Source organism: Ovis canadensis, chromosome 20 (assembly GCF_042477335.2).
Source record: "Ovis canadensis isolate MfBH-ARS-UI-01 breed Bighorn chromosome 20, ARS-UI_OviCan_v2, whole genome shotgun sequence".
NCBI classification, from domain to species: Eukaryota; Metazoa; Chordata; class Mammalia; order Artiodactyla; family Bovidae; genus Ovis; species Ovis canadensis.
Genome location: NC_091264.1, coordinates 31,016,620 through 31,036,080, shown reverse-complemented (window position 1 = coordinate 31,036,080; position 19,461 = coordinate 31,016,620). Strand labels below are relative to the sequence as shown.

General features: G+C 47.2%; 1 protein-coding gene across 1 annotated transcript; it reads left to right on the top strand.

Annotated features, from left to right (window-relative positions):
• The first annotated feature begins 9,424 nt into the window (after positions 1 to 9,424).
• Positions 9,425 to 19,309, top strand: GUCA1B (guanylate cyclase activator 1B). Its single transcript, XM_069564455.1, has 4 exons — positions 9,425 to 9,631; positions 16,404 to 16,553; positions 18,141 to 18,261; positions 19,182 to 19,309. The coding sequence occupies exons 1-4, from the start codon at positions 9,425 to 9,427 to the stop codon at positions 19,307 to 19,309; spliced, it is 606 nt and encodes a 201-aa protein (XP_069420556.1).
• Positions 19,310 to 19,461: the final 152 nt, after the last annotated feature.

Here is a 19,461-nt window from a genome sequence, read left to right as displayed (position 1 = left end):
AAGGAGAATTAATTAATATGTCCTTTGGCCACTTAGATATGCCACAGTAAACACGTAAAGCAGTGGTTTTAATTCAGTCTATTTTCTTCACATTTCTGTTTGTCAGCTACCATTCCTCCTTCCTTAAACTGTATTATTAAATTAGCTTTACTACAACATTTATGAGTAGCCAAGTAAAGAAAGTATGGACTCTGGAGCCTAAAAGGCCTGAGGCAGATAACAGTTGAAACCCACTAACTGGTATAGGAACCTGGAATGTTAGGTCCATGAATCAAGGCAAATTGGAAGTGGTCAAACAGGAGATGGCAAGAGTGAACATCGACATTCTAGGAATCAGCGAACTAAAATGGACTGGAATGGGTGAATTTAACTCAGATGACCATTATATCTACTACTGCAGGCAGGAATGCCTTAGAAAAAATGGAGTAGCCATCATAGTCAACAAAAGAGTCCAAATGCAATATTTGGATGCAATCTCAAAAACGACAGAATGATCTCTGTTTCCAAGGCAAACCATTCAATATCACAGTAATCCAAGTCTATGCCCCAACCAGTAATGCTGAAGAAGCTGAAGTTGAACAGTTCTGTGAAGACCTACAAGACCTTTTAGAACTAACACCCAAAAAAGATGTCATTTTCATTATAGGGGACTTCAAGTAGGAAGTCAAGAAACACCTGGGGTAACAAGCAAATTTGGCCTTGGAATACGGAATGAAGCAGGGCAAAGGCTAATAGAGTTTTGCCAAGAGAACACACTGGTCATAGCAAACACCCTCTTCCAACAACACAAGACTACACGGACATCACCAGATGGTCAACACTGAAATCAGATTGATTATATTCTTTGCAGCCAAAGATGAAGAAGCTCTATACAGTCAGCAAAAACAAGACCAGGAGCTGACTATGGCTCAGATCATGAACTCCTTATTGCCAAATTCAGACTTACATTGAAGAAAGTAGGGAAAACCACTAGACCATTCAGGTATGACCTAAATCAAATCCCTTATGATTATACAGTGGAAGTGAGAAATAGATTTAAGGGACTAGATCTGATAGAGTGCCTGATGAACTATGGACAGAGGTTAATGACATTGTACAGGAGACAAGGGATCAAGACCATCCCCATGGAAAAGAAATGCAAAAAAGCAAAATGGCTCTCTGGGAAGACCTTACAAATAGCTGTGAAAAGAAGACAAGTGAAAAGCAAAGGAGAAAAGGAAAGATATAAGCATCTGAATGCAGAGTTCCAAAGAATAGCAAGAAGAGATAAGAAAGCCTTCCTCAGCGATCCGTGCAAAGAAATAGAGGAAAACAACAGAATGGGAAAGACTAGAGATCTCTTCAAGAAAATTAGAGATACCAAGGGAACATTTCATGCAAAGATGGGCTCAATAAAGGACAGAAATGGTATGGACCTAACAGAAGCAGAAGATATTAAGAAGAGGTGGCCAGAATACACAGAAGAACTGTACAAAAAAGATCTTAACGACCAAGATAATCACGATGGTGTGATCACTCACCTAGAGCCGGACATCCTGGAATGTGAAGTCAAATGGGCCTTAGAAAGGATCACATGATCAAAGCTAGTGGAGGTGATAGAATTCCAGTTGAGCTATTTCAAATCCTAAAAGATGATGCTGTGAAAGTGCTGCACTCAATATGCCAGCAAATTTGGAAAACTCAGCAGTGGCCACAGGACTGGAAAAGGTCAGTTTTCATTTCAATCCCAAAGAAAGGCAATACCAAAGACTGCTCAAACCACTGCACAATTGCACTCATGTCACACACTAGTAAAGAAATGCTCAAAATTCTCCAAGCCAGGCTTCAGCAATACGTGAACCATGAACTTCCAGATATTTAAGCTGGTTTTAGAAAAGGCAGAGGAACCAGAGATCAAATTGCCAACATCCACGGGATCATCAAAAAAGCAAAACAGTTCCAGAAAAACATCTATTTCTGCTTTATTGACTATGCCAAAGCCTTTGACTGTGTGGATCACAATCAACTGTGGAAAATTCTAAAAGAGATGGGAATACCAGACCACTTGACCTGCCTCTTGAGAAACCTATTATGCAGGTCAGGAAGCAACAGTTAGAACTGGACATGGAACAACAGACTGGTTCCAAATAGGAAAAGGAGTACGTCAAGGCTGTATATTGTCACCCTGCTTATTTAACTTATATGCAGAGTACATCATGAGAAATGCTGGGCTGGAAGAAGCACAAGCTGGAATCAAGATTGCCAGGAGAAATATCAATAACCTCATATATGCAGATGACACCACCCTTATGGCAGAAAGTGAAGAGGAACTAAAAAGCCTCCTGATGAAAAAGGAGAGTGAAAAAGTTAGCTTAAAGCTCAACATTCAGAAAACCAAGATCATGGCATCTGGTCTCATCACTTCATGGGAAATAGATGGGGAAACTGTCAGACTTTATTTTGGGGGGCTCCAAAATCACTGCAGATGGTGACTGTAGCCATGAAATTAAAAGACGCTTACTCCTTGGAAGAAAAGTTATGACCAACCTAGATAGCACATTCAAAAGCAGAGACATTACTTTGCCGACTAAGGTCCATCTAGTCAAGGCTATGGTTTTTCCAGTGGTCATGTATGGATGTGAGAGTCGGACTATGAAGAAAGCTGAGTGCCGAAGAATTGATGCTTTTTAACTGTGGTGTTGGAGAAGACTCTTGAGAGTCCCTTGGACTCCGAGGAGATCCAACCAGTCCATTCTGAAGGAGATAGGTCCTGGGTGTTCTTTGGAAGGAATGATGCTAAAGCTGAAACTCCAGTACTTTGGCCACCTCATGCGAAGAGTTGACTCATTGGAAAAGACTGATGCTGGGAGGGATTACAGGCAGGAGGAGAAGGGGATGACAGAGGATGAGATGGCTGGATGGCATCACCGACTCAATGGACGTGAGTTTGAGTGAACTCCGTGAGTTGGTGATGGACAAGGAGGCCTGGCATGCTGCAATTCATGGGGTCGCAAAGAGTTGGACATGACTGAGTGACAGAACTGAACTGAACTGATAGAAAGTTAGGCGAGACGTTCAACCCTGTCAGAGCCTCAATTTACTCAGTAAAATGTAGGAAATCTACTTAGGAAGGTTGGCGCATTAAATCAGATAACAAAGCCACTCACACAGTACCACAGTACCAGGTAGATAATAAGACATTCAATAAGTATCAGGTATGTAAATGAGAAATACTGCCTGCCATGTCAGTGAACAAAGAATGTCACAGCCATCAAGCCATCACATTACAGCCACTCCAGCTGTGCACCCTGAGGAGACACAGGATGAGAAGCACAGGATACTGGCTCCAGATAGCAAAGAAAGGATTTCAGTGAGCCCAGACTCTTGCATCTTCCCATACTTAGAAAAATGCTAAATTCGTTAACTCTAAATACCTTTTATAGTAATGTTTTGATGTTCTGAATACCTAGTCTTTGTTGCAAAAAACACCTCCCCCCTTGCCTCTTCGGAGCAGCCTCTCAGAGTTATCTGAGATGCTGTGTCCTGAGCCCAAGTCCTCAGTTTTGTTCAGCAAATAAAACATAACTCTCACTTGTAGATTGTGCGTTTTGCTCAGTTGACAGTTGTTACCAGGTGGCAGAACAGTGTACTCCAGATGCTCGTGTGCTGTACAGTTTAAAAACCAGCAGGAACGGACTTCAGAATATCTCCAAGATGAGCATAATACCTTACAGTGGTTGCAAAGTTTAATTTAGATGAGAAAACATGTAGCATGCTCATTATAATAACCCCCATACATTCTACAAAGCATTCTATCCCCATACATTCTATTTTTACAGATACTATCTTATTTAATCTTTGTAACAACTCAATAAAGTAGTTACTCTTATTATCCCCATTTTATGGAAGAGAAAATCAAGTTTGACTTGCCCACTCAGTTGCCATTTCAGTTTACAGATAAAACAGGTGAAAAAGGTGAAACTGATAAGTTCCAGTTAGTAACGACAGAGACAGCCGCCTCAGAACCTAATTTTTAAAGGCTAGGATGAGACTTCCCTGGTGGTCCAGCAGTTGAGAATCCACCTGGCAATGCAGGAGACATGAGTTCGCTCCCTGGTCCAGGAAGATTGCACATCCCACAGAACAATTAAGCCCCATACACCGCAACTGCTGAGCACACAGGCCCCAGAGCCCATCTCCACGGCAGTGAGAATCCCGCACGCAGTGACCAGGACTCAGTGCAGCCAGAAGGACTTTTTTTTAAAAGATGTTTTAAAAATAAAGTCTGGAAATATGTACTGGAATGCCCACATATTAACGGCAGACTACTGCTGCTGCTGCGAAGTCGCTTGAGTCGTGTCTGACTCTGTGCGACCCCATAGACGGCAGCCCACCAGGCTGGGATTCTCCAGGCAAGAACACTGGAGTGGGTTGCTATTTCCTCCAATGCATGAAAATGGAAAGTGAAAGTGAAGTCAGTTGTGTCTGACTCTTAGCGACCCAATGGACTGCAGCCCACCAGGCTCCTCCGTCCATGGGACTTTCCAGGCAAGAGTACTGGAGTAGGTTGCCGTTGCCTTTTCAAACCTAAAATCCAGATTTATGTCCCCTTGCAGATTAGCAAAGTATACTACTCCTTTCCCCTAAGGGTTAGAAATAAAGAGATGGAGGGAAATAAGGAATAAAAGATGTAAATGTGTGTGAATAAAGGCCAGAACCATAACCCACAGCTGGATCCCTGTGGTCTCAAGGCTGACATTGGTCCTGACTGTCTACTGTAGCCACAGGAGAGTTTAAGCTCCAGTCAGGGGGAGCCTACAGGGTCACAGGAAGCCTGGTGCAGTGACAGCTGTGCGGCTGCAGGCCAGGCCTGTCTCGGGCTCTGCACTCTCTGGTTTGTTGCTCACAGGCATTTCCATAACCCTGGAGCCAGGCTTAGGGCTGAATGCCTGGGATCCCCAGAGTTCTCTTTGCAAATCCCTGCTCAATTCCTAACCCTGCCCTCCTTAAAGCCTTACTATTGTTACTTACTTCGAGCTATCATTGTCTGTGGAGTCCTAATCCTCTTTAAAACGATATATTTATATCCCAACAGCTCAGCGGTATTTAAGGGCAGGTCATGGGCAACTGACCCACAGGAAAAGCCCATTGAATTTCATATTCCTCAGCCAGAGGCTAAATCAAGTTCCATTTCATTCATACGGTCTCTTGAGCGCAAGTATCATCCTTTAATTACTCCTCAACATTGCCTAAATACCGACAAATGTGAAGAGGTGGATAGGGGTGTCACCATCTTCACACAGCCACAGTGACGGCATATGTTGTCTTCAGATGTTCTGAGATGGAGACAGGGTTGGAAATCACTGGAGGCCTCTTCAGTGCTAAAATCACCTTGTCTTTTCATGTCAACATATATCTGCTAACCCAGACACTCCAAAGAATCAAGGGCAGTTGTCTTGTAAAATTATGAAGTAATAGCTCACATGAATTCAACTCTGACCATGTGCCAAGCGCTTTGCTCAGTTGCTCAACAAGGCTTGTTTGTGCCAAGAATTCCTTGTTTGTGCCAAGCACTGTTCTAGGCTTTGGAAATTCTGCACGGTGTACGGTGAAGCCCCTCTTCTCTGGGATCTTAGACTCTAGTGGAGAAGACATGATATGGGGGGAAAAATAATAAGATCATTTCATAGGTATGCAGTTAAGCACTAGGCAGCAACTAAAGTAGGGTAAAGACAAAATTACTTGAGTGGTTACTTGGGACGAAAGCCACTAATAGTGGCTCAGACGGCAAAGAATCTGCCTGCAGTGCAGGAGACCTGGGTTCCATCCCCGAGTTGGGAAGATCCCCTGCTCCAGTATTCTTGCCTGGTGAATTCCATAGATGGAGGAGCCGGGCAGGCTACAGTCCATGGGGTCGCAAAGAGACACGACTGAGTGACTGATACTTTCACTGTTACTTGAGATGAGATTAGGAAAGTTGTCTCTGAGGAGAGGAAACTATCAGGAAGGAGGCAGCTGTATGAGAGTCTGCAGAAGGGCAGTCCAAGCAGCAGGACCAGTCAATGCTAAGGGCCAGTGAGTGTGAAGTGTCTGAGGACAAGGGCAGAGCAACGTGAAGAAGAAGTGGGTGGGACAGATCATGGCTGTGGGAAGGAGTGTGGCTTTTATCCTGAGTGTCAGTGGGAAGCCACGGGAGAGTTTGAAGCAGGACAGTGATAGGGTCTGATTTACGCCTTAGAATACCCTCCTCTGGCTGCTTGGTATGGACTGAAAGGAAGGGGTGATGGGAAGGGTGGGGCAGAGCCTGCTGCAGTGGACCAGCGAGAGGATGTAGCCTGGACAGAGCTGCAGGGGCGGAGGGGATGGGAAATTGTTATACTAAGAATAAGTTTGGAGGCAGAGCTGACAGAAAGACCTCCTCGCAGGCTGAAGGGAGATCTAAGAGAAAAAGAGGACTCCAGGATGTCTCCTTGATTTTAGTCTAAGCAACTGGATAAACGGTGATGCCATGACTGAGGTGGAGAGGGGTTGAGCAGGGATTTAGGAAGGCCATCAGTATGTTGGCTTTGGCCTTGGTAAGTGTGCAATCTGAGTGGAGATGTTTGGTAGGCAGCTGGGGTCCTAAATCTGGAAGCTACAAATGGTGTGTGATGTCCAGGGTGAATGAGCTCATCTGGGGAGCACATATGAGTAGAGAGGAGCACAGTCCTGAGGACAAGCCTGGGAAGCCCAAGCATGGAGAGATTTGTTTAAAAGGAGGAGGTGCTGGCAAAGGAGATGAGCAATCAGCGAGGCTGGAGTGGAACCAGGCTCCACGTGAGTCCTTGAACCCTAAAGTGTTTGAAGAAAGAACTTGGGAAGTGGTGCTGAATCTGCAAGGAAAGTTGGTCATCGTAAAGCCTTCTCCATGGAGTGACGGGGATGAGCACCCAGTTGGAGTAAGTTGAGAAGAGAATAAATGAAGAGGAGGGACTTTCCTGGTGGTCCAGTGGCTAAGTTTCTGAGCTCCCCACGCAGGGGGCCCAGGTTCAATCCCTGGTCAGGGAGCTAGATTTCACATGTTGCAACTAAAGCACCCATGTGCTGCAACTAAGACCGGTGCAGCCAAACTTATAGAAGAAGGGGGTGTGAAACAGGTTCAGTTATCTGCTGCTGCCTTCAGAAATGCCCAACACGTCACGGCTTCATGACAGTTCGATCAGTGTTCTGTGAGGACACAGTCTGCCCTGTGTGGTATCAGCTGGGCTGCTGGAAGGCCAGGGCTGGAGGCATCAGCAGGTTCACTGGCCCCCTTTCCCCACGCGTCCGGTGGCTGAGGCTGGCCGTCACCCGGAAGCCCTGGGCCTCCCCACAACATGATGGCTGCGTTCTGAGGACAAGACCTGGGGGAGAGCCAGGCATGAACCCTGCTGCCTTTGATGACCCAGCCTTAGGAGTCACATAGTGTCACTTCTGCCCATTCTCTTTGTTGAGTATAGCAAAGTCCCATCCAGGTTGAAGCGAGGGAGAAAGAGGCTCTTCCCCATGATGTGAAGAACATGTGAGACCAGACCCAATGCTGTGCCATTTTCAGAAAATAACACCTTCCTCTAGGAGAAGAGGGGGCCAAGGTGAGGACAGCGGCTGGAGGGGAGCAGTAACTGGCAGGACTGTTGGATCTAGTGGGCACCATGTCTAGGGCCCACAATATTTTTAATTTCACTGTTTTAATTTCTTTCAAAAATAATGTAATGCAGTCTGGACTGGAACTGGGTTGTATTCCTCTTTTCACCAATGAATGATACAATAGCACTTTCATGTTTTAAATTTCTATTTATCTATGGCTGTGCTGGGTCTTCGTTGCTCCACACAGGCATTTTCTAGCTGTGGCAAGCAGGGCCTACTCTCCATTTATGGTTCATGGGCTTCTCACTGTGGTGGCTTCTCTTGTTGAAGAGCGCAGGCTCCAGGGAGCATGGTCTCAGGAGCATGTGGGATATTAGTTCTTGGACCAGGGATCAAACCCGCGTCCTCTGCATTGGCAGGTGGACTCCCAACCACTGGACCACCGGAGAAGTCTCCAAATAGCACATTTAATACTTAATTATTTACTATTCAATTATCAATATTTATCTTATAACCCATGAAGGCAAAAGTAGGCCCCAGAAAGTTACAGGTGGCCTCTGACTGTGGGGTCAAGGAGGAATTTTTGTCTTATTTTGTTTGAATAGGGGTAATGTTGAGGCACGTCTACAGATGGGAATGAGCCATTAGCACAGGATACGAGGGGGGTGCAGAAGAGAAAGGGGTGGCTGTGGATATGCAGTACTTGGCTGGGCAAAGGGAGGTGGCAGCTAGAAACCAAGCGGGGGAGCTGACAGGTGGAGAAGTGGGGAAGGGACTCTGCGTCCATCGGACTGGGAAGAGAGGCCGGACGTGTGAGCGCAGGTGCAGAGAGGTGTGTCTGATGCGCCTTCTCTGTGAAGTGAAGGATGTGACAAGGTCATCAGCTGAATGCGGGAGTGAGAGGAAGCTTCTAGGGTTGGAAGCGTGGTGAAATAGTCATCTCTGGGACAGAGGAGGGACTTCCCTGGTAGTCCGGTGGTTAAGACTGCAAGCTTCCCCTGGGTCATGGGTTAAGACTCAAGGGTCTGGCCTGTAAAGGAGCTTCAGGTATCGCACTGGACAGCGGTCCCCAGCCTTCTTGGCACCAGGGACTGTTTTCATAGAAGGCAATTCTTCCACACACTGGGGACAGGGAATGGTCTGGGGATGATTCAAGCATATTACATTTATTGTGCACTTTATTTCTATTATTATTGCATTGGCTCCACCTCAGATTATTGGGCATTAGATCCCAGAGGTTGGGGACCCCTGGTGCTGGGGACCGACAATGTGGGGACAAAGCTGCTCACCCAGAGTCCTTCACATCATAGATCCTGCTGCTTCTCACTAGACCAAGTGGAGGGCCAGCCCCTGCTCACCAGCAGTTCTGATTTATGGGCTAGAAGTTGTACTTGCATCTTCTCTGGATAGCAGTCTCCTGCATAGTGCCCTTCTGAAAGTGCCAGGGCCCATGCATAAGATGGGAGGGTCCCAGCCTGCCTTCCCAATTCCCCCTCCATCTGCTTACCTCTGTTTCCGCCCCTTCTCCCTTTTCAGAATCTACTAGACAGCTTACTTGAGTGGTTGACCAGACTGAAGGGAGGGGTGAGGCTAGGGGAGCTTAGCCGACTGGAGGTCAGGCCTTCCAGGGGAATCTTCTAATCTTAAGGCACTTAGCTGGCCTGGTCCCGCCCCCTCACTGCCAACCCCCTCCGCTGCCCGTCCCGTTTGGTTGGCCTGGAGAGGATGAACAGGCTGGCAGAGCAGAGGAAAGGTAGGAAGAGGGCCCTCGCATAAGGAATCAGTCGGCAGCGTCTCAGCAGGAGGCCCAGGCTCTGCTCCCTGCTGTCCTGGGGCCAGGATGGGGCAGCAGTTCAGCTGGGAGGAGAACGGCGCTGTCGGCGCGGTGGACGCGGCGGAGCTGCAAGAGTGGTACAAGAAGTTCCTGGATGAGTGCCCCAGCGGCACGCTCTTCATGCACGAGTTTAAGCGCTTCTTCAAGGTCCCGGACAACGAGGAGGCCACCCAGTTCGTAGAGGGCATGTTCCGAGCCTTCGACACGAATGGGGTAAGATGCCCCGAGGGGGCGGACCGAGAGCTCAGGGCTCATCCTTGACTAAAGGAGCACCCTCGGTGGGAGCTCCGTTGGTCAGCCCTCCTGCTCGGCCTCGGCTCTTCTTTCCTCTCCATCCTCTCTTGCCTTCTCTGTCTCACTCTTCCTCCAGACTCCTCTCTCTCCCATCATTCTTCCTTCCCATCTTTTCTTTCCATTTCTCCGCTTTCATCTGACTTGTCCTCTTCCTGAGAGCTGAAGGGAGGCTCTGCAGAAAGACCCAGGGTCCTCTCTACGTGTATTTATGGACAGGACTCTGCAGTCACAGGACATGGTTTTTCCGCATCCATCGGGGTTCCCCTTGCGCTAAATATAAGGGGTTTAATAGGCGGAGCTATCTTGGCACAGCCCATGAGTGCCCCTTTGCTGAAGGTAAAAGTGAAGTCGCGCAGTCGTGTCCGACTCTTTGCGACCTCGTGGACTGTAGCCCACCAGGCTCCTCCTTCCATGGGATTCTCCAGGCAAGAATACTGGAGTGGGTTGCCATTTCCTTCTCCAGGGGATCTTCCTGACTCAGGGACCGAACCCAGGTCTCCTGCATTGCTGGCAGACGCGTCTGAACCACAGGGAAGCCCATGGAAGATTCCATGAAATCATTCATCCACAGAGTTTCTACAAGTCCTTGGTTGGCACCAGGAGCTCAGAAGATAATATATTGAATTTAAACATAGAAAAAAGTAAAAGTGAAAGTCTCTCAGTCGTGTCCGACTATGGCCCCATGGACTGTAAGCCCACCAGGCTCTTCTGTCCACGGAACTCTCGAGGCAAGAATACTGAAGTGTGTTACCATTCCCTTTTCCGGGGGATCTTTCCGACACAGGGATCCAGCCCAGGTCTCCCTCTTTACAGGGAGATTCTTGACTATGTGAGCCACCAGGAACGCCCTTAAGCACTGAAACCCCTTCATTATTTAAGGCCATCCAGTCCAGTGCCTCCACAGTCCTTTAAACCATTAAGTTTGCCTCAAACCCCTGTTTCACTCCTTCAGATTGAGGGGCCAGTGGGTTTGACCTAGATAATTTAATCTGGAAAAAGCGGTAGGTACCCCACTTCTGTGTAGAAGGAGAGCTTCACTTTTCAGAGTGAGTCACTGGGAACGCTTCTTAGTTCCCACCCTGCCCCTGGAGAAGGGAATGGCTACCCACTCCAGTATTCTTGCCTGGAGAACTCCATGGACAGAGGAGCCTGGCAGGCTACAGTCCAACGGGTCGCAAAGAATTGGACATGACTGAGCGACTAACACTTTTCTTCTCTCTGCCCTGGAACTGTCAGTGCACATCTTCTTTGCGCCTGTAGGGGGCGGTAGGGCGGGGTCAGCATCATCGCGGCAACAAAAACCTTGGAGGTGAACCCTAACTGCAGATCTCAACCGAGTTTCAGCCTTCCCAAAGTTCCTTCTATAAACGTCTCTGAGTCGGCAGCAGCCCGGAAAGGGAGCAGGCCGAGGTTGTTACTCCAAATTCAGTGAACTGATTTGTCCAAGATCTTAAACTCAGCGGTCCTGCATCCCAGGCAAGCGTTCCTGCCCAGAAGGCAGTGTGTTGGGCTGTTTAAAAGAGGAAATGATTTTTTTGAAGTGTTGAATGTCAGAAGAAAAGTAAACAAATATATCAGGTAGTATGTGGCAAGGTTCACACCCATGAATTTATCAATTTTCTTCAAATTCATTTAAAATTCAATATACTAACAATTCAAGATTTCAAAGGGATTATGAAGCCCCTGGAAAATAAAACAGCTGCAACCTCGTATACCTCATTTCTTCTAAGTTAGCATATAATATTCAGCAGTCATCTTTAAAATAACTTTTTAATCTCGGTGACATTAACTTTACAGAAAAATTATAAGGGAGGATAGTGCAAGTAATTTCCATTTACAATTTATCAAAATTCCCAGTTGTTTACATTTGACTCGTTTGCTTTACTATTCTCTCTGTGTGATGTATTATATATATACATGTATACATACATGTATACAATATATTCATATATGTGTATATTATGCATATAAATATATGCATTTTTTAGAGAGGATTATATAGACATCACACCCTTTTACCCCAAATATTCTAGTATGTATTTTCTAAAACCAAGGGCATTCTCTTAACCTAACAAATGATCAAGCTCAGGAAAGTCAACATTAATAAGTTCTGTTATCTAACTGACAATCTATATTGACGTTTGATTGACTGTCCTGATGACATCTATTACAACCTTTTTAAGTTTGATCACACATTGCATTTAATGTCCTATCTCCCCCTTAGCCTTTTTTTAAAAAGTTGGAGTATAATTGCTTTACAATGTTTTGTTAGTTTCTGCTGTACAATGAAGTGAATCAGCCGTATGTATTCATATATCCCCTCCCTCTTGAACCTCCCTTGCACTCCACCCCCATCCCACCCCTCTAGGTCATCACAGAGCACCAAGCTGAGCTTCCTATGCTTTATAGCGGTTCCCACTAGCTATCCCTTTTACACGTGGTACTGTGTATATGTCAATCCTAATCTCCCAATTTGTCCATCCCCTCCCATCCCCACTACCCCGCCCCTGCCCTGGACCTGATGCCCTTTGGATCCTTTAGTCTCAGCTTTTCTTTATCTTATTTGACTGACATTTTTGAAGACCGCAAGTCGATGATCTGGGTTTACCCTGTGTTGCCTTGAGATGAGATGCAGGTGACACTTCTGGCAGAAATTGCCCCGGAAGAGATGCTATGTGCTTCTGAGCATGTGACATCAGAGGGCACGTGATGTTGGCTGGTCCCTTGGATCATTTAGCTATGTGGTGTCTGCCAGATTTCACCACTGTAAAGTGACTATTTCTTCTTTGTAATTAATAAGCATCTTATAGGGAGATATTAATACTTTGAGACTAAGTACACTTCCTATTGCTCATCAAATGATCAGCCCCTAGGTTTGGCACCCATTGATAATTTTCAATCTCTGCTGTCCCTTCTCTTTTATTAGTTGGCCTCCTGCTGTAAGGAAGAGCTCTCCTAGCAGGCGTTTTCAACTCCTTTGTCAGAAGCTAAGCCTTCTTCCTTTTCTTTTCCCACTTAGTCTTTGTCTCCAAACTCCTGCCCGACTCCACTTCCCACCTCAGAACAACCTTTATAATCAGCAAGTGTCATTTCTGGGCAATTGATCTCTGAGATTTCTGGGGCAGATAAAAATCAAAAGAGCTCTTAGATCTAGCTCACACGTCAAGATCTGTGGTGGTGAAAACAGTTTTGTGGTGGCAAGGAGGTAGGGGCACCTGGTCTCTGCTGCTATGCTTCCTCCTGGTGGAGGTAGTAAGGCCATCTCTGGTGCTCGCCTGTAATGCTCTGGATGGAGGAAAAGGAAGGATGAAGGTCAAATGTCCTTCAGGGTCCTTATGCAACGAGTGCTGGGGGGAGGTCAGGGCTGGTTCACAAACGCCGCCAATTCAGGGAGAAACGAGGCAGGTAATCCCACAGAGCAGATCACACGCTTGTCACTTCTGCTCCAACTCTTGAGTAGACAGGCGTTTCCGTCATCTTCAGCCTCTGTGGGTAATTGAAGCTGACGAGAGCGCGTGCGCAGTGGAAGAGAGTAGCCCCTGCTGGGAGCTTCCCAGAACTGGTCCTGGGGTTTGAAGTAAACTCACACGTGAGATCACTTGTCAGGAAAGGGCTGCTCTGCACTGAGACTCATGTAAGGTGAGGGGTCACTGTGGAAACCGTATCATGTTGAGACAGGATGTTGTGAGAACAGAAAGTTCTAGACAAAGAATGAGGGGGAAATCTAGAGAGCTGAAGAGTAGAAATTTGCTGGTGATTTGGGGTTTGTTTGTGTGTTTTACTCCCCTTGGTGCTAGCCACCAGGTTAATTTTTTAAACAGTAATAGACCTTGCATGGAGTAAGAAATTTCTCCCAACCTGATGAACTGCAGAAGGCATGTAGCTTGAAAGACTCTGCCACTTGCTGGGTGGGAATTTCTTAGGCAACTTATTAAACCTCTGAGTCTCAGTTTCCGCATCCATGAAATGGGGATAACAGACCTGAGGGAGATGATGTATATCAAACAAATGGTCCATTTTGCATAATTTTCTAACTGAATTCTTGTTTAAAAGGAAACCTAAGGGACTTCCCTGGTGATCCAGTGGTTAAGACTCCATGCTCCCAATGCAGGGGTACAGGTTTGACCCCATGCACTCCAGGGCGTGGCCAATGAAAAGAAACCCAAGATCTATTTTTAGAAAGCCTAACAAATAATAATTACTAATGAAAATAGTCTTTTAAAGGACAACCAATTACCACACTATACGCCTTCAACTTACACAGTGTTCTTTAAAAGGCTATTGTGCAATTATACCTCAATAAAGCTGGGGGTGGGGGAACAGGAAACAAGCCAAATAACCTTCAATGGGCCAGCAGAAAGCAAATCAGGGAACATTCATATAATGGCGCACCATTCAGCAATTTACAAAAAGGAACTGTTGATGCTTACAGTGACTGAGATGAGTCTCCAGGGCACTGTGCTGAGTGAAAGAAAGTTACACACTATATGATTCTATTTTTATACTCTTTTCAGAGTGAAAATATTATTCATGGAGAACCAAACAGCGGTTGCCAAGTGTTATGGTTGGGAGAAAGATGTGACCTTTGAGAGGTAACACAAGAGAGGTTCTTTGTGTTGAGAGTTACTGGTATCTACGTATCTACGTGTGTCTACACATGTGATGCAATTTTGTAGAACAAGGAGGTAGGGGCAATTCAGGTGTAGGAGATTAGCAGGTACAAACTATTACATAAATAAGCTACAAGGATATATTGTATAACACAGGGAATATAGCCAACATTTTATAAGAACACCAAATAGAGTATAATCTTTAAAAACTACGAATCACGATCTAGGAGCTTCCCTTGTGGCTCTGTGGTAAAGAATCCGCCTATCAGTGCAGGAGACTTGGGTTCCATTCCTGGGTTGGGAAGATCCCCTGGGAGAAGGAAATGGCAATCCTCTCCGGTATTCTCCCCTGGGAAATCCCGTGGACAGAGCAGCCTGGTGGGCTAGAGCCCATGAAGTCGAAAAAGAGTACGACAGAACTTAACGACTAAACAACAATATTGTATACCTAGAACTTATATGGCACATCAACTACACATCAATTTAAGAATCCATAGAACTTATATACCCACAAAAATAGTGCATTAGAGACTAGTGGGGAAAAAACAACAGAACAAATAGCAACGGCTAAGAATCTGCCCTACAGGAATTATCAGAGGCATAAGGAAAAATACGTACGCACAAGATGTTCATTGTGTAAGCATGGGAAATTTTAAAATAAAAGTCCAGTAAAACTATAGCTACAGCCTGACCTCAGTTAGGTAAATATTTACACAGTGAGGAGTATAGGGGCCAGAGGAATTATATAAAGGACGTTGGTTAAACTCTGGAGGTGTGGAGGTGGGCTCGTTTTATCTTCTTGGTTTTTCCTTAAGCGTTTGCTGTTTCCTTCGTGTGGGGCTGTATTCTCCTCTTGTCCATACCTTGCCCACCCAGGCACCCCTTGGACAGGGGTTGAGGCTCCCACTTGGCCTGACCCAGTGGGACAGAGGGGCTCTGGGCTCGTGATGCCATTCTGATTACAAAGTCATGGGGATGACAGATGCTCCCGGGGGAGCTGATGATTCCAATTTTTGATTTGGAGAGCTGAGATCCCAACCTTGAAATATGTGAGGTCCTGCTTTCTAATCTCCTTTCAAAACTATGTTAGTCTTATATTCAGACTTAAGTCAGTCATTTCTTTATAGATTTGTAAATAGTTTTGAGACTCTGGGCAGAAGTTGCATCGTACTAGGCGTGGAAGAGAAGCAGAAGCAATGTAAACCCCTCTCCTTTCTCCTGGAGGATAGACTGTTGCTAGAGAATGAGACACACGTACAGAACAGTTAAGGGTAGAAGAGAGGGTGGGTGCTGGGCTTTCCTGGTGGTCAGTGGTAAAGAATCCACCTGCCGATGCAGAAGACGGGGGTTGGATCCCTGGGCCGGAAAGATCCCCTGGAGAAGGAAATGGCACCCCACTCCTGTATTCTTGCCCGGGAAATCCCATGGACAGAGGAGCCTGGTGGGCTACAGTCCGTGTTGTTGTGTTCAGTCACTAAGTCATGCAACCCCATGGACTGTAGCCCACCGGGATTCCCTATCCCTCACTGTCTCCCAGAGTTTGCTCAAACTCATGTCCATTGAGTCAGCGATGCCATCCAACCATCTTATCCTCTGTCACCCTCTTCTCCTCTTGCCTTCAACCTTTCGGGCATCAGGGTCTTTTCCAGTGAGTCAGCTCTTCACATCAGGTGGCCAAAGTCTTGGAGCTTCAGCTTCAGCATCAGTCCTTCCAGTGAATATTCAGGGTTGATTTCCTTTAGGATTGACTGTTTTAGCTGCTAAAACAGCAACAGCTGGGAGTGTCAGAGAGGGAGAGGACGGTCACTGTGGCTGAAGTGGTGTGAGAAGGAAGGCTTCCTGGAGGAGGGGACCATTGAGCTGAGCCTTGAAGGACAGGCAGGACTGGGTGATCCTGGAGACTGAAGATGGATCCCAGGGCAGAGAACACGATGAGCACAGATGCAGAGGCACATGCATGCACTGGGGAGGCCAAGCCCTGAGTTTCAGGGATGGTGGCCTGGAATAGAGTTCCCACCAATGCTCCCGGGAGACGGGGTCAGGGGCTGAAGGGAGCCTCACAGCTCCCACCCCCAATGCAGGACAACACCATCGACTTCCTGGAGTACGTGGCAGCCCTGAACCTTGTGCTGAGGGGCACCCTGGAGCACAAGCTCAAGTGGACCTTCAAGATCTACGACAAGGACCGCAATGGCTGCATCGACCGCCAGGAGCTGCTGGACATGGTGCAGGTGACTGTCTGCTGAGGGGTGGGGGCGGGGCAGGCACCTGGGCAAGCTGGATGCTGAAGGGGGGCCCCTGGGCCTGGGGGTGGAAAGGGGCATTGGAATCATTCAGAGTGTGCTTTCCAACTATCATGAAATTAAGCTGGAGATCAATTACAAAAGGAGAATGAGAAAATCCCCATCTGTTTGAAAATCACGCTACTTCCTAATACTCCATGAATCAAAAAAATAGTATCACACACACACAAAATATCATGAACTGAGTAACGATACTAACATAACAAAACTTTGGAATACAGCTTAAAGCTGAGCTTACAGAAACATCTGTGGCCTTAAAATGTATATACTAGGCAATGGCACCCCACTCCAGTACTCTTGCCTGGAAAATCCCATGGACAGAGGAACCTGGTAGGCTGCAGTCTATGGGGTCGCTAAGAGTCGGACATGACCGAGCGACTTCACTTTCACTTTTCACTTACATGCATTGGAGAAGGAAATAGCAACCCACTCCAGTGTTCTTGCCTGGAGAATCCCAGGGATGGCAGAGCCTGGTGGGCTGCCATCTATGGGGTCGCACAGAGTCGGACACAACTGAAGCGACTTAGCAGCAGAAAATGAGAGACTGAAATGAAAATCAATGATCCAAGAAGTCATCTCAACAAATTAAGTAAAAGAAAAGTAAGGCCAAAAAAAGCAACAGAAAAGAATTAATAAAGAATGGAAATTAACAAAACAGAACACAAACGCACAAGGAAAGTCAACGAAAGCAAAAGTAGGTTCTCTGGAAAGATCAGAAAGTTGATTGACTACTAGCAAGAATGAGCAAAGGGAAAAAGTACTCTGGCTCAGACTCTGCACAAAACCCTCATTAGCCTCTTACTCTCCAGAACTTCACTCTGAGGAGGGAGATGTTGGCGCATTTTACAGAAAAGGAAATCAGCCCACAGAGGCTGTGTGGTTTGCCCAAGTTCATCCACCAGGAGATGCTGGGCTGCCTGTAGTGGTGCCTTGTTTGTGCCACGTGCTGTGCTGGGCAGTCAGGCCATGGGGACCCTCAGTGCACACCTCTGTCCTAGGCGAGCCCCAGCCAAGGCCTGAGGATACTCCTCATGTCTGTCTGTCTCTGCCCCTTTTCACTTCCAAACGTTGCCTTGTTGCTGGAAACAGGGTGAGTGAGACACCTGTGCTTTTCCCTCCAGCCCAACACCTGTGTCTCCCATCATCCTATCTCACACCCATACACTTCACACACACCCACAAGTATTCTGAAATCTCCATGTCTTCTGCTGTAAAGTGGAGGTTAGGCCATCCCTGTGCCTTCATTAAGGGTTTTGGGTGTCAGCTCTGATGCTCACAGTGGAAACACCAATGGCGTGGGAATGGGGCAGTGAGTGAAGCCAGGAACCCCTCGGTGGGAATTAGGCCATGAAACCCTGAGGAAACGGCCTTAGCACAGGTCACTTTTAGTTTGGACCTGGGTCCCGTGATCCTCAGATGTATAGACTGGGGGGCAGTGCTGAGGACGAGGTGCCGGGGGGGGGGGTGGTGCAGAGCGTGCAGGGTCTCTGGATGTCACTGGCTTCCCTCCCACAGTCCATCTACAAGCTGAAGAAAGCCTGCAGTGTGGAGATGGAGGCCGAGCAGCAAGGCAAGCTGCTCACGCCCGAGGAGGTCGTGGACAGGATCTTCCTTCTGGTGGATGAAAATGGAGATGGTAACTGGAGCAGAGATGATGGTGGGGCAGGGGCGGGGGGCTCCCCATCCTGGGTCACCCCACTTTCTCCACATCACCTTAGACTAGGCCCTTCACTTCCCGGCAGTGAGATGGGTGTGGAGAAGAGATCATAGAATAACAAGAATATCACTAGCACGTGAGGCTTGTGTGTGTGTGCTAAGTCACTTCAGTCGTGTCTGACTCTTTGTGACCCTATGGACTGTAGCCTGCCAGGCTCCTCTGTCCATGGGGATCCTCCAGACAAGAATACTGGAGTGACTTCCCATGCCCTCCTCCAGGGGATCTTCACGACCCAGGGATCGAACCAGCATCTCTTGTGTCTCCTGCACTGCAGGTGGATTATTTACTGCTGAGCCAACGGGGAAGCCCCGTGAGGCTTGTAAGAGGGATTAAAACTCCTACTGGAGTTGCCAGGCAAGGGCCGTGGAAGAAGAGGAGCTTTGGAGTCAGGCAGACCAAGATGCTTCATGTACCCTCTCAGCCTGATCTCAGTTTCCTCACCTGGAAAATGGGAATAAGAATAACCGAAAGGAGTAAATGGGGTCACATACTTGGACTCTCATCGCTGTAGCTCAGCGCCCCAGCCCCAGGCTGTGCAAAGAGGCAGTTGGCTGGGAACACACCCAGAAGAGCCCTCAAAAATATTTTAAAGGTCCCATGTGCAAGAGTAAAACCTGAATTCATTTGCAAAAGAACATTTCAAGGGTCCCACATGCAAAAGTAAACCTTGAATTCATTTGCAAAGCAAGTCCTTTGAAGAAACCCTTGGAGGTTCCAGGAGACTCCTGGAGGAAAGCCGAAGCTTAGGCCCTGAGATCGCAGGCTTATCTGTGTACATCCCCACCCCATTTCTTCCATTCCCCGACCTGGCATGACTGTCTTTCCTACCCCTTGCACAGGGCAGCTGTCCCTGAATGAGTTTGTTGAAGGTGCCCGTCGTGACAAGTGGGTGATGAAGATGCTGCAGATGGATCTGAACCCCAGTAGCTGGATCTCTCAGCAGAGGCGGAAAAGTGCCATGTTCTGAGGGCTCCGGGGGCCCTGGGAGCCCTCCAAGACTCCAGGCTCACCAGGTTTCCAGAGCAGTGTGAGGGTCCCTGGTTCAACCTGCTTATGCCCACTCTTATCCTGGCTTGAACTTCCTGGCATCCCCTTGCAGGGGGTGGGGCTGAGTGGGGA

Coding starts and splice junctions, on each gene's coding strand:
- GUCA1B (XM_069564455.1), top strand. CDS start 9,425: ATGGGGCAGCAGTTCAGCTGGGAGGAGAACGGCGCTGTCGGCGCGGTG. Junction 9,632..16,403: donor GAGCCTTCGACACGAATGGG/GTAAGATGCCCC, acceptor CCCCCAATGCAG/GACAACACCATCGACTTCCT. Junction 18,262..19,181: donor GGTGGATGAAAATGGAGATG/GTAACTGGAGCA, acceptor CCCCTTGCACAG/GGCAGCTGTCCCTGAATGAG.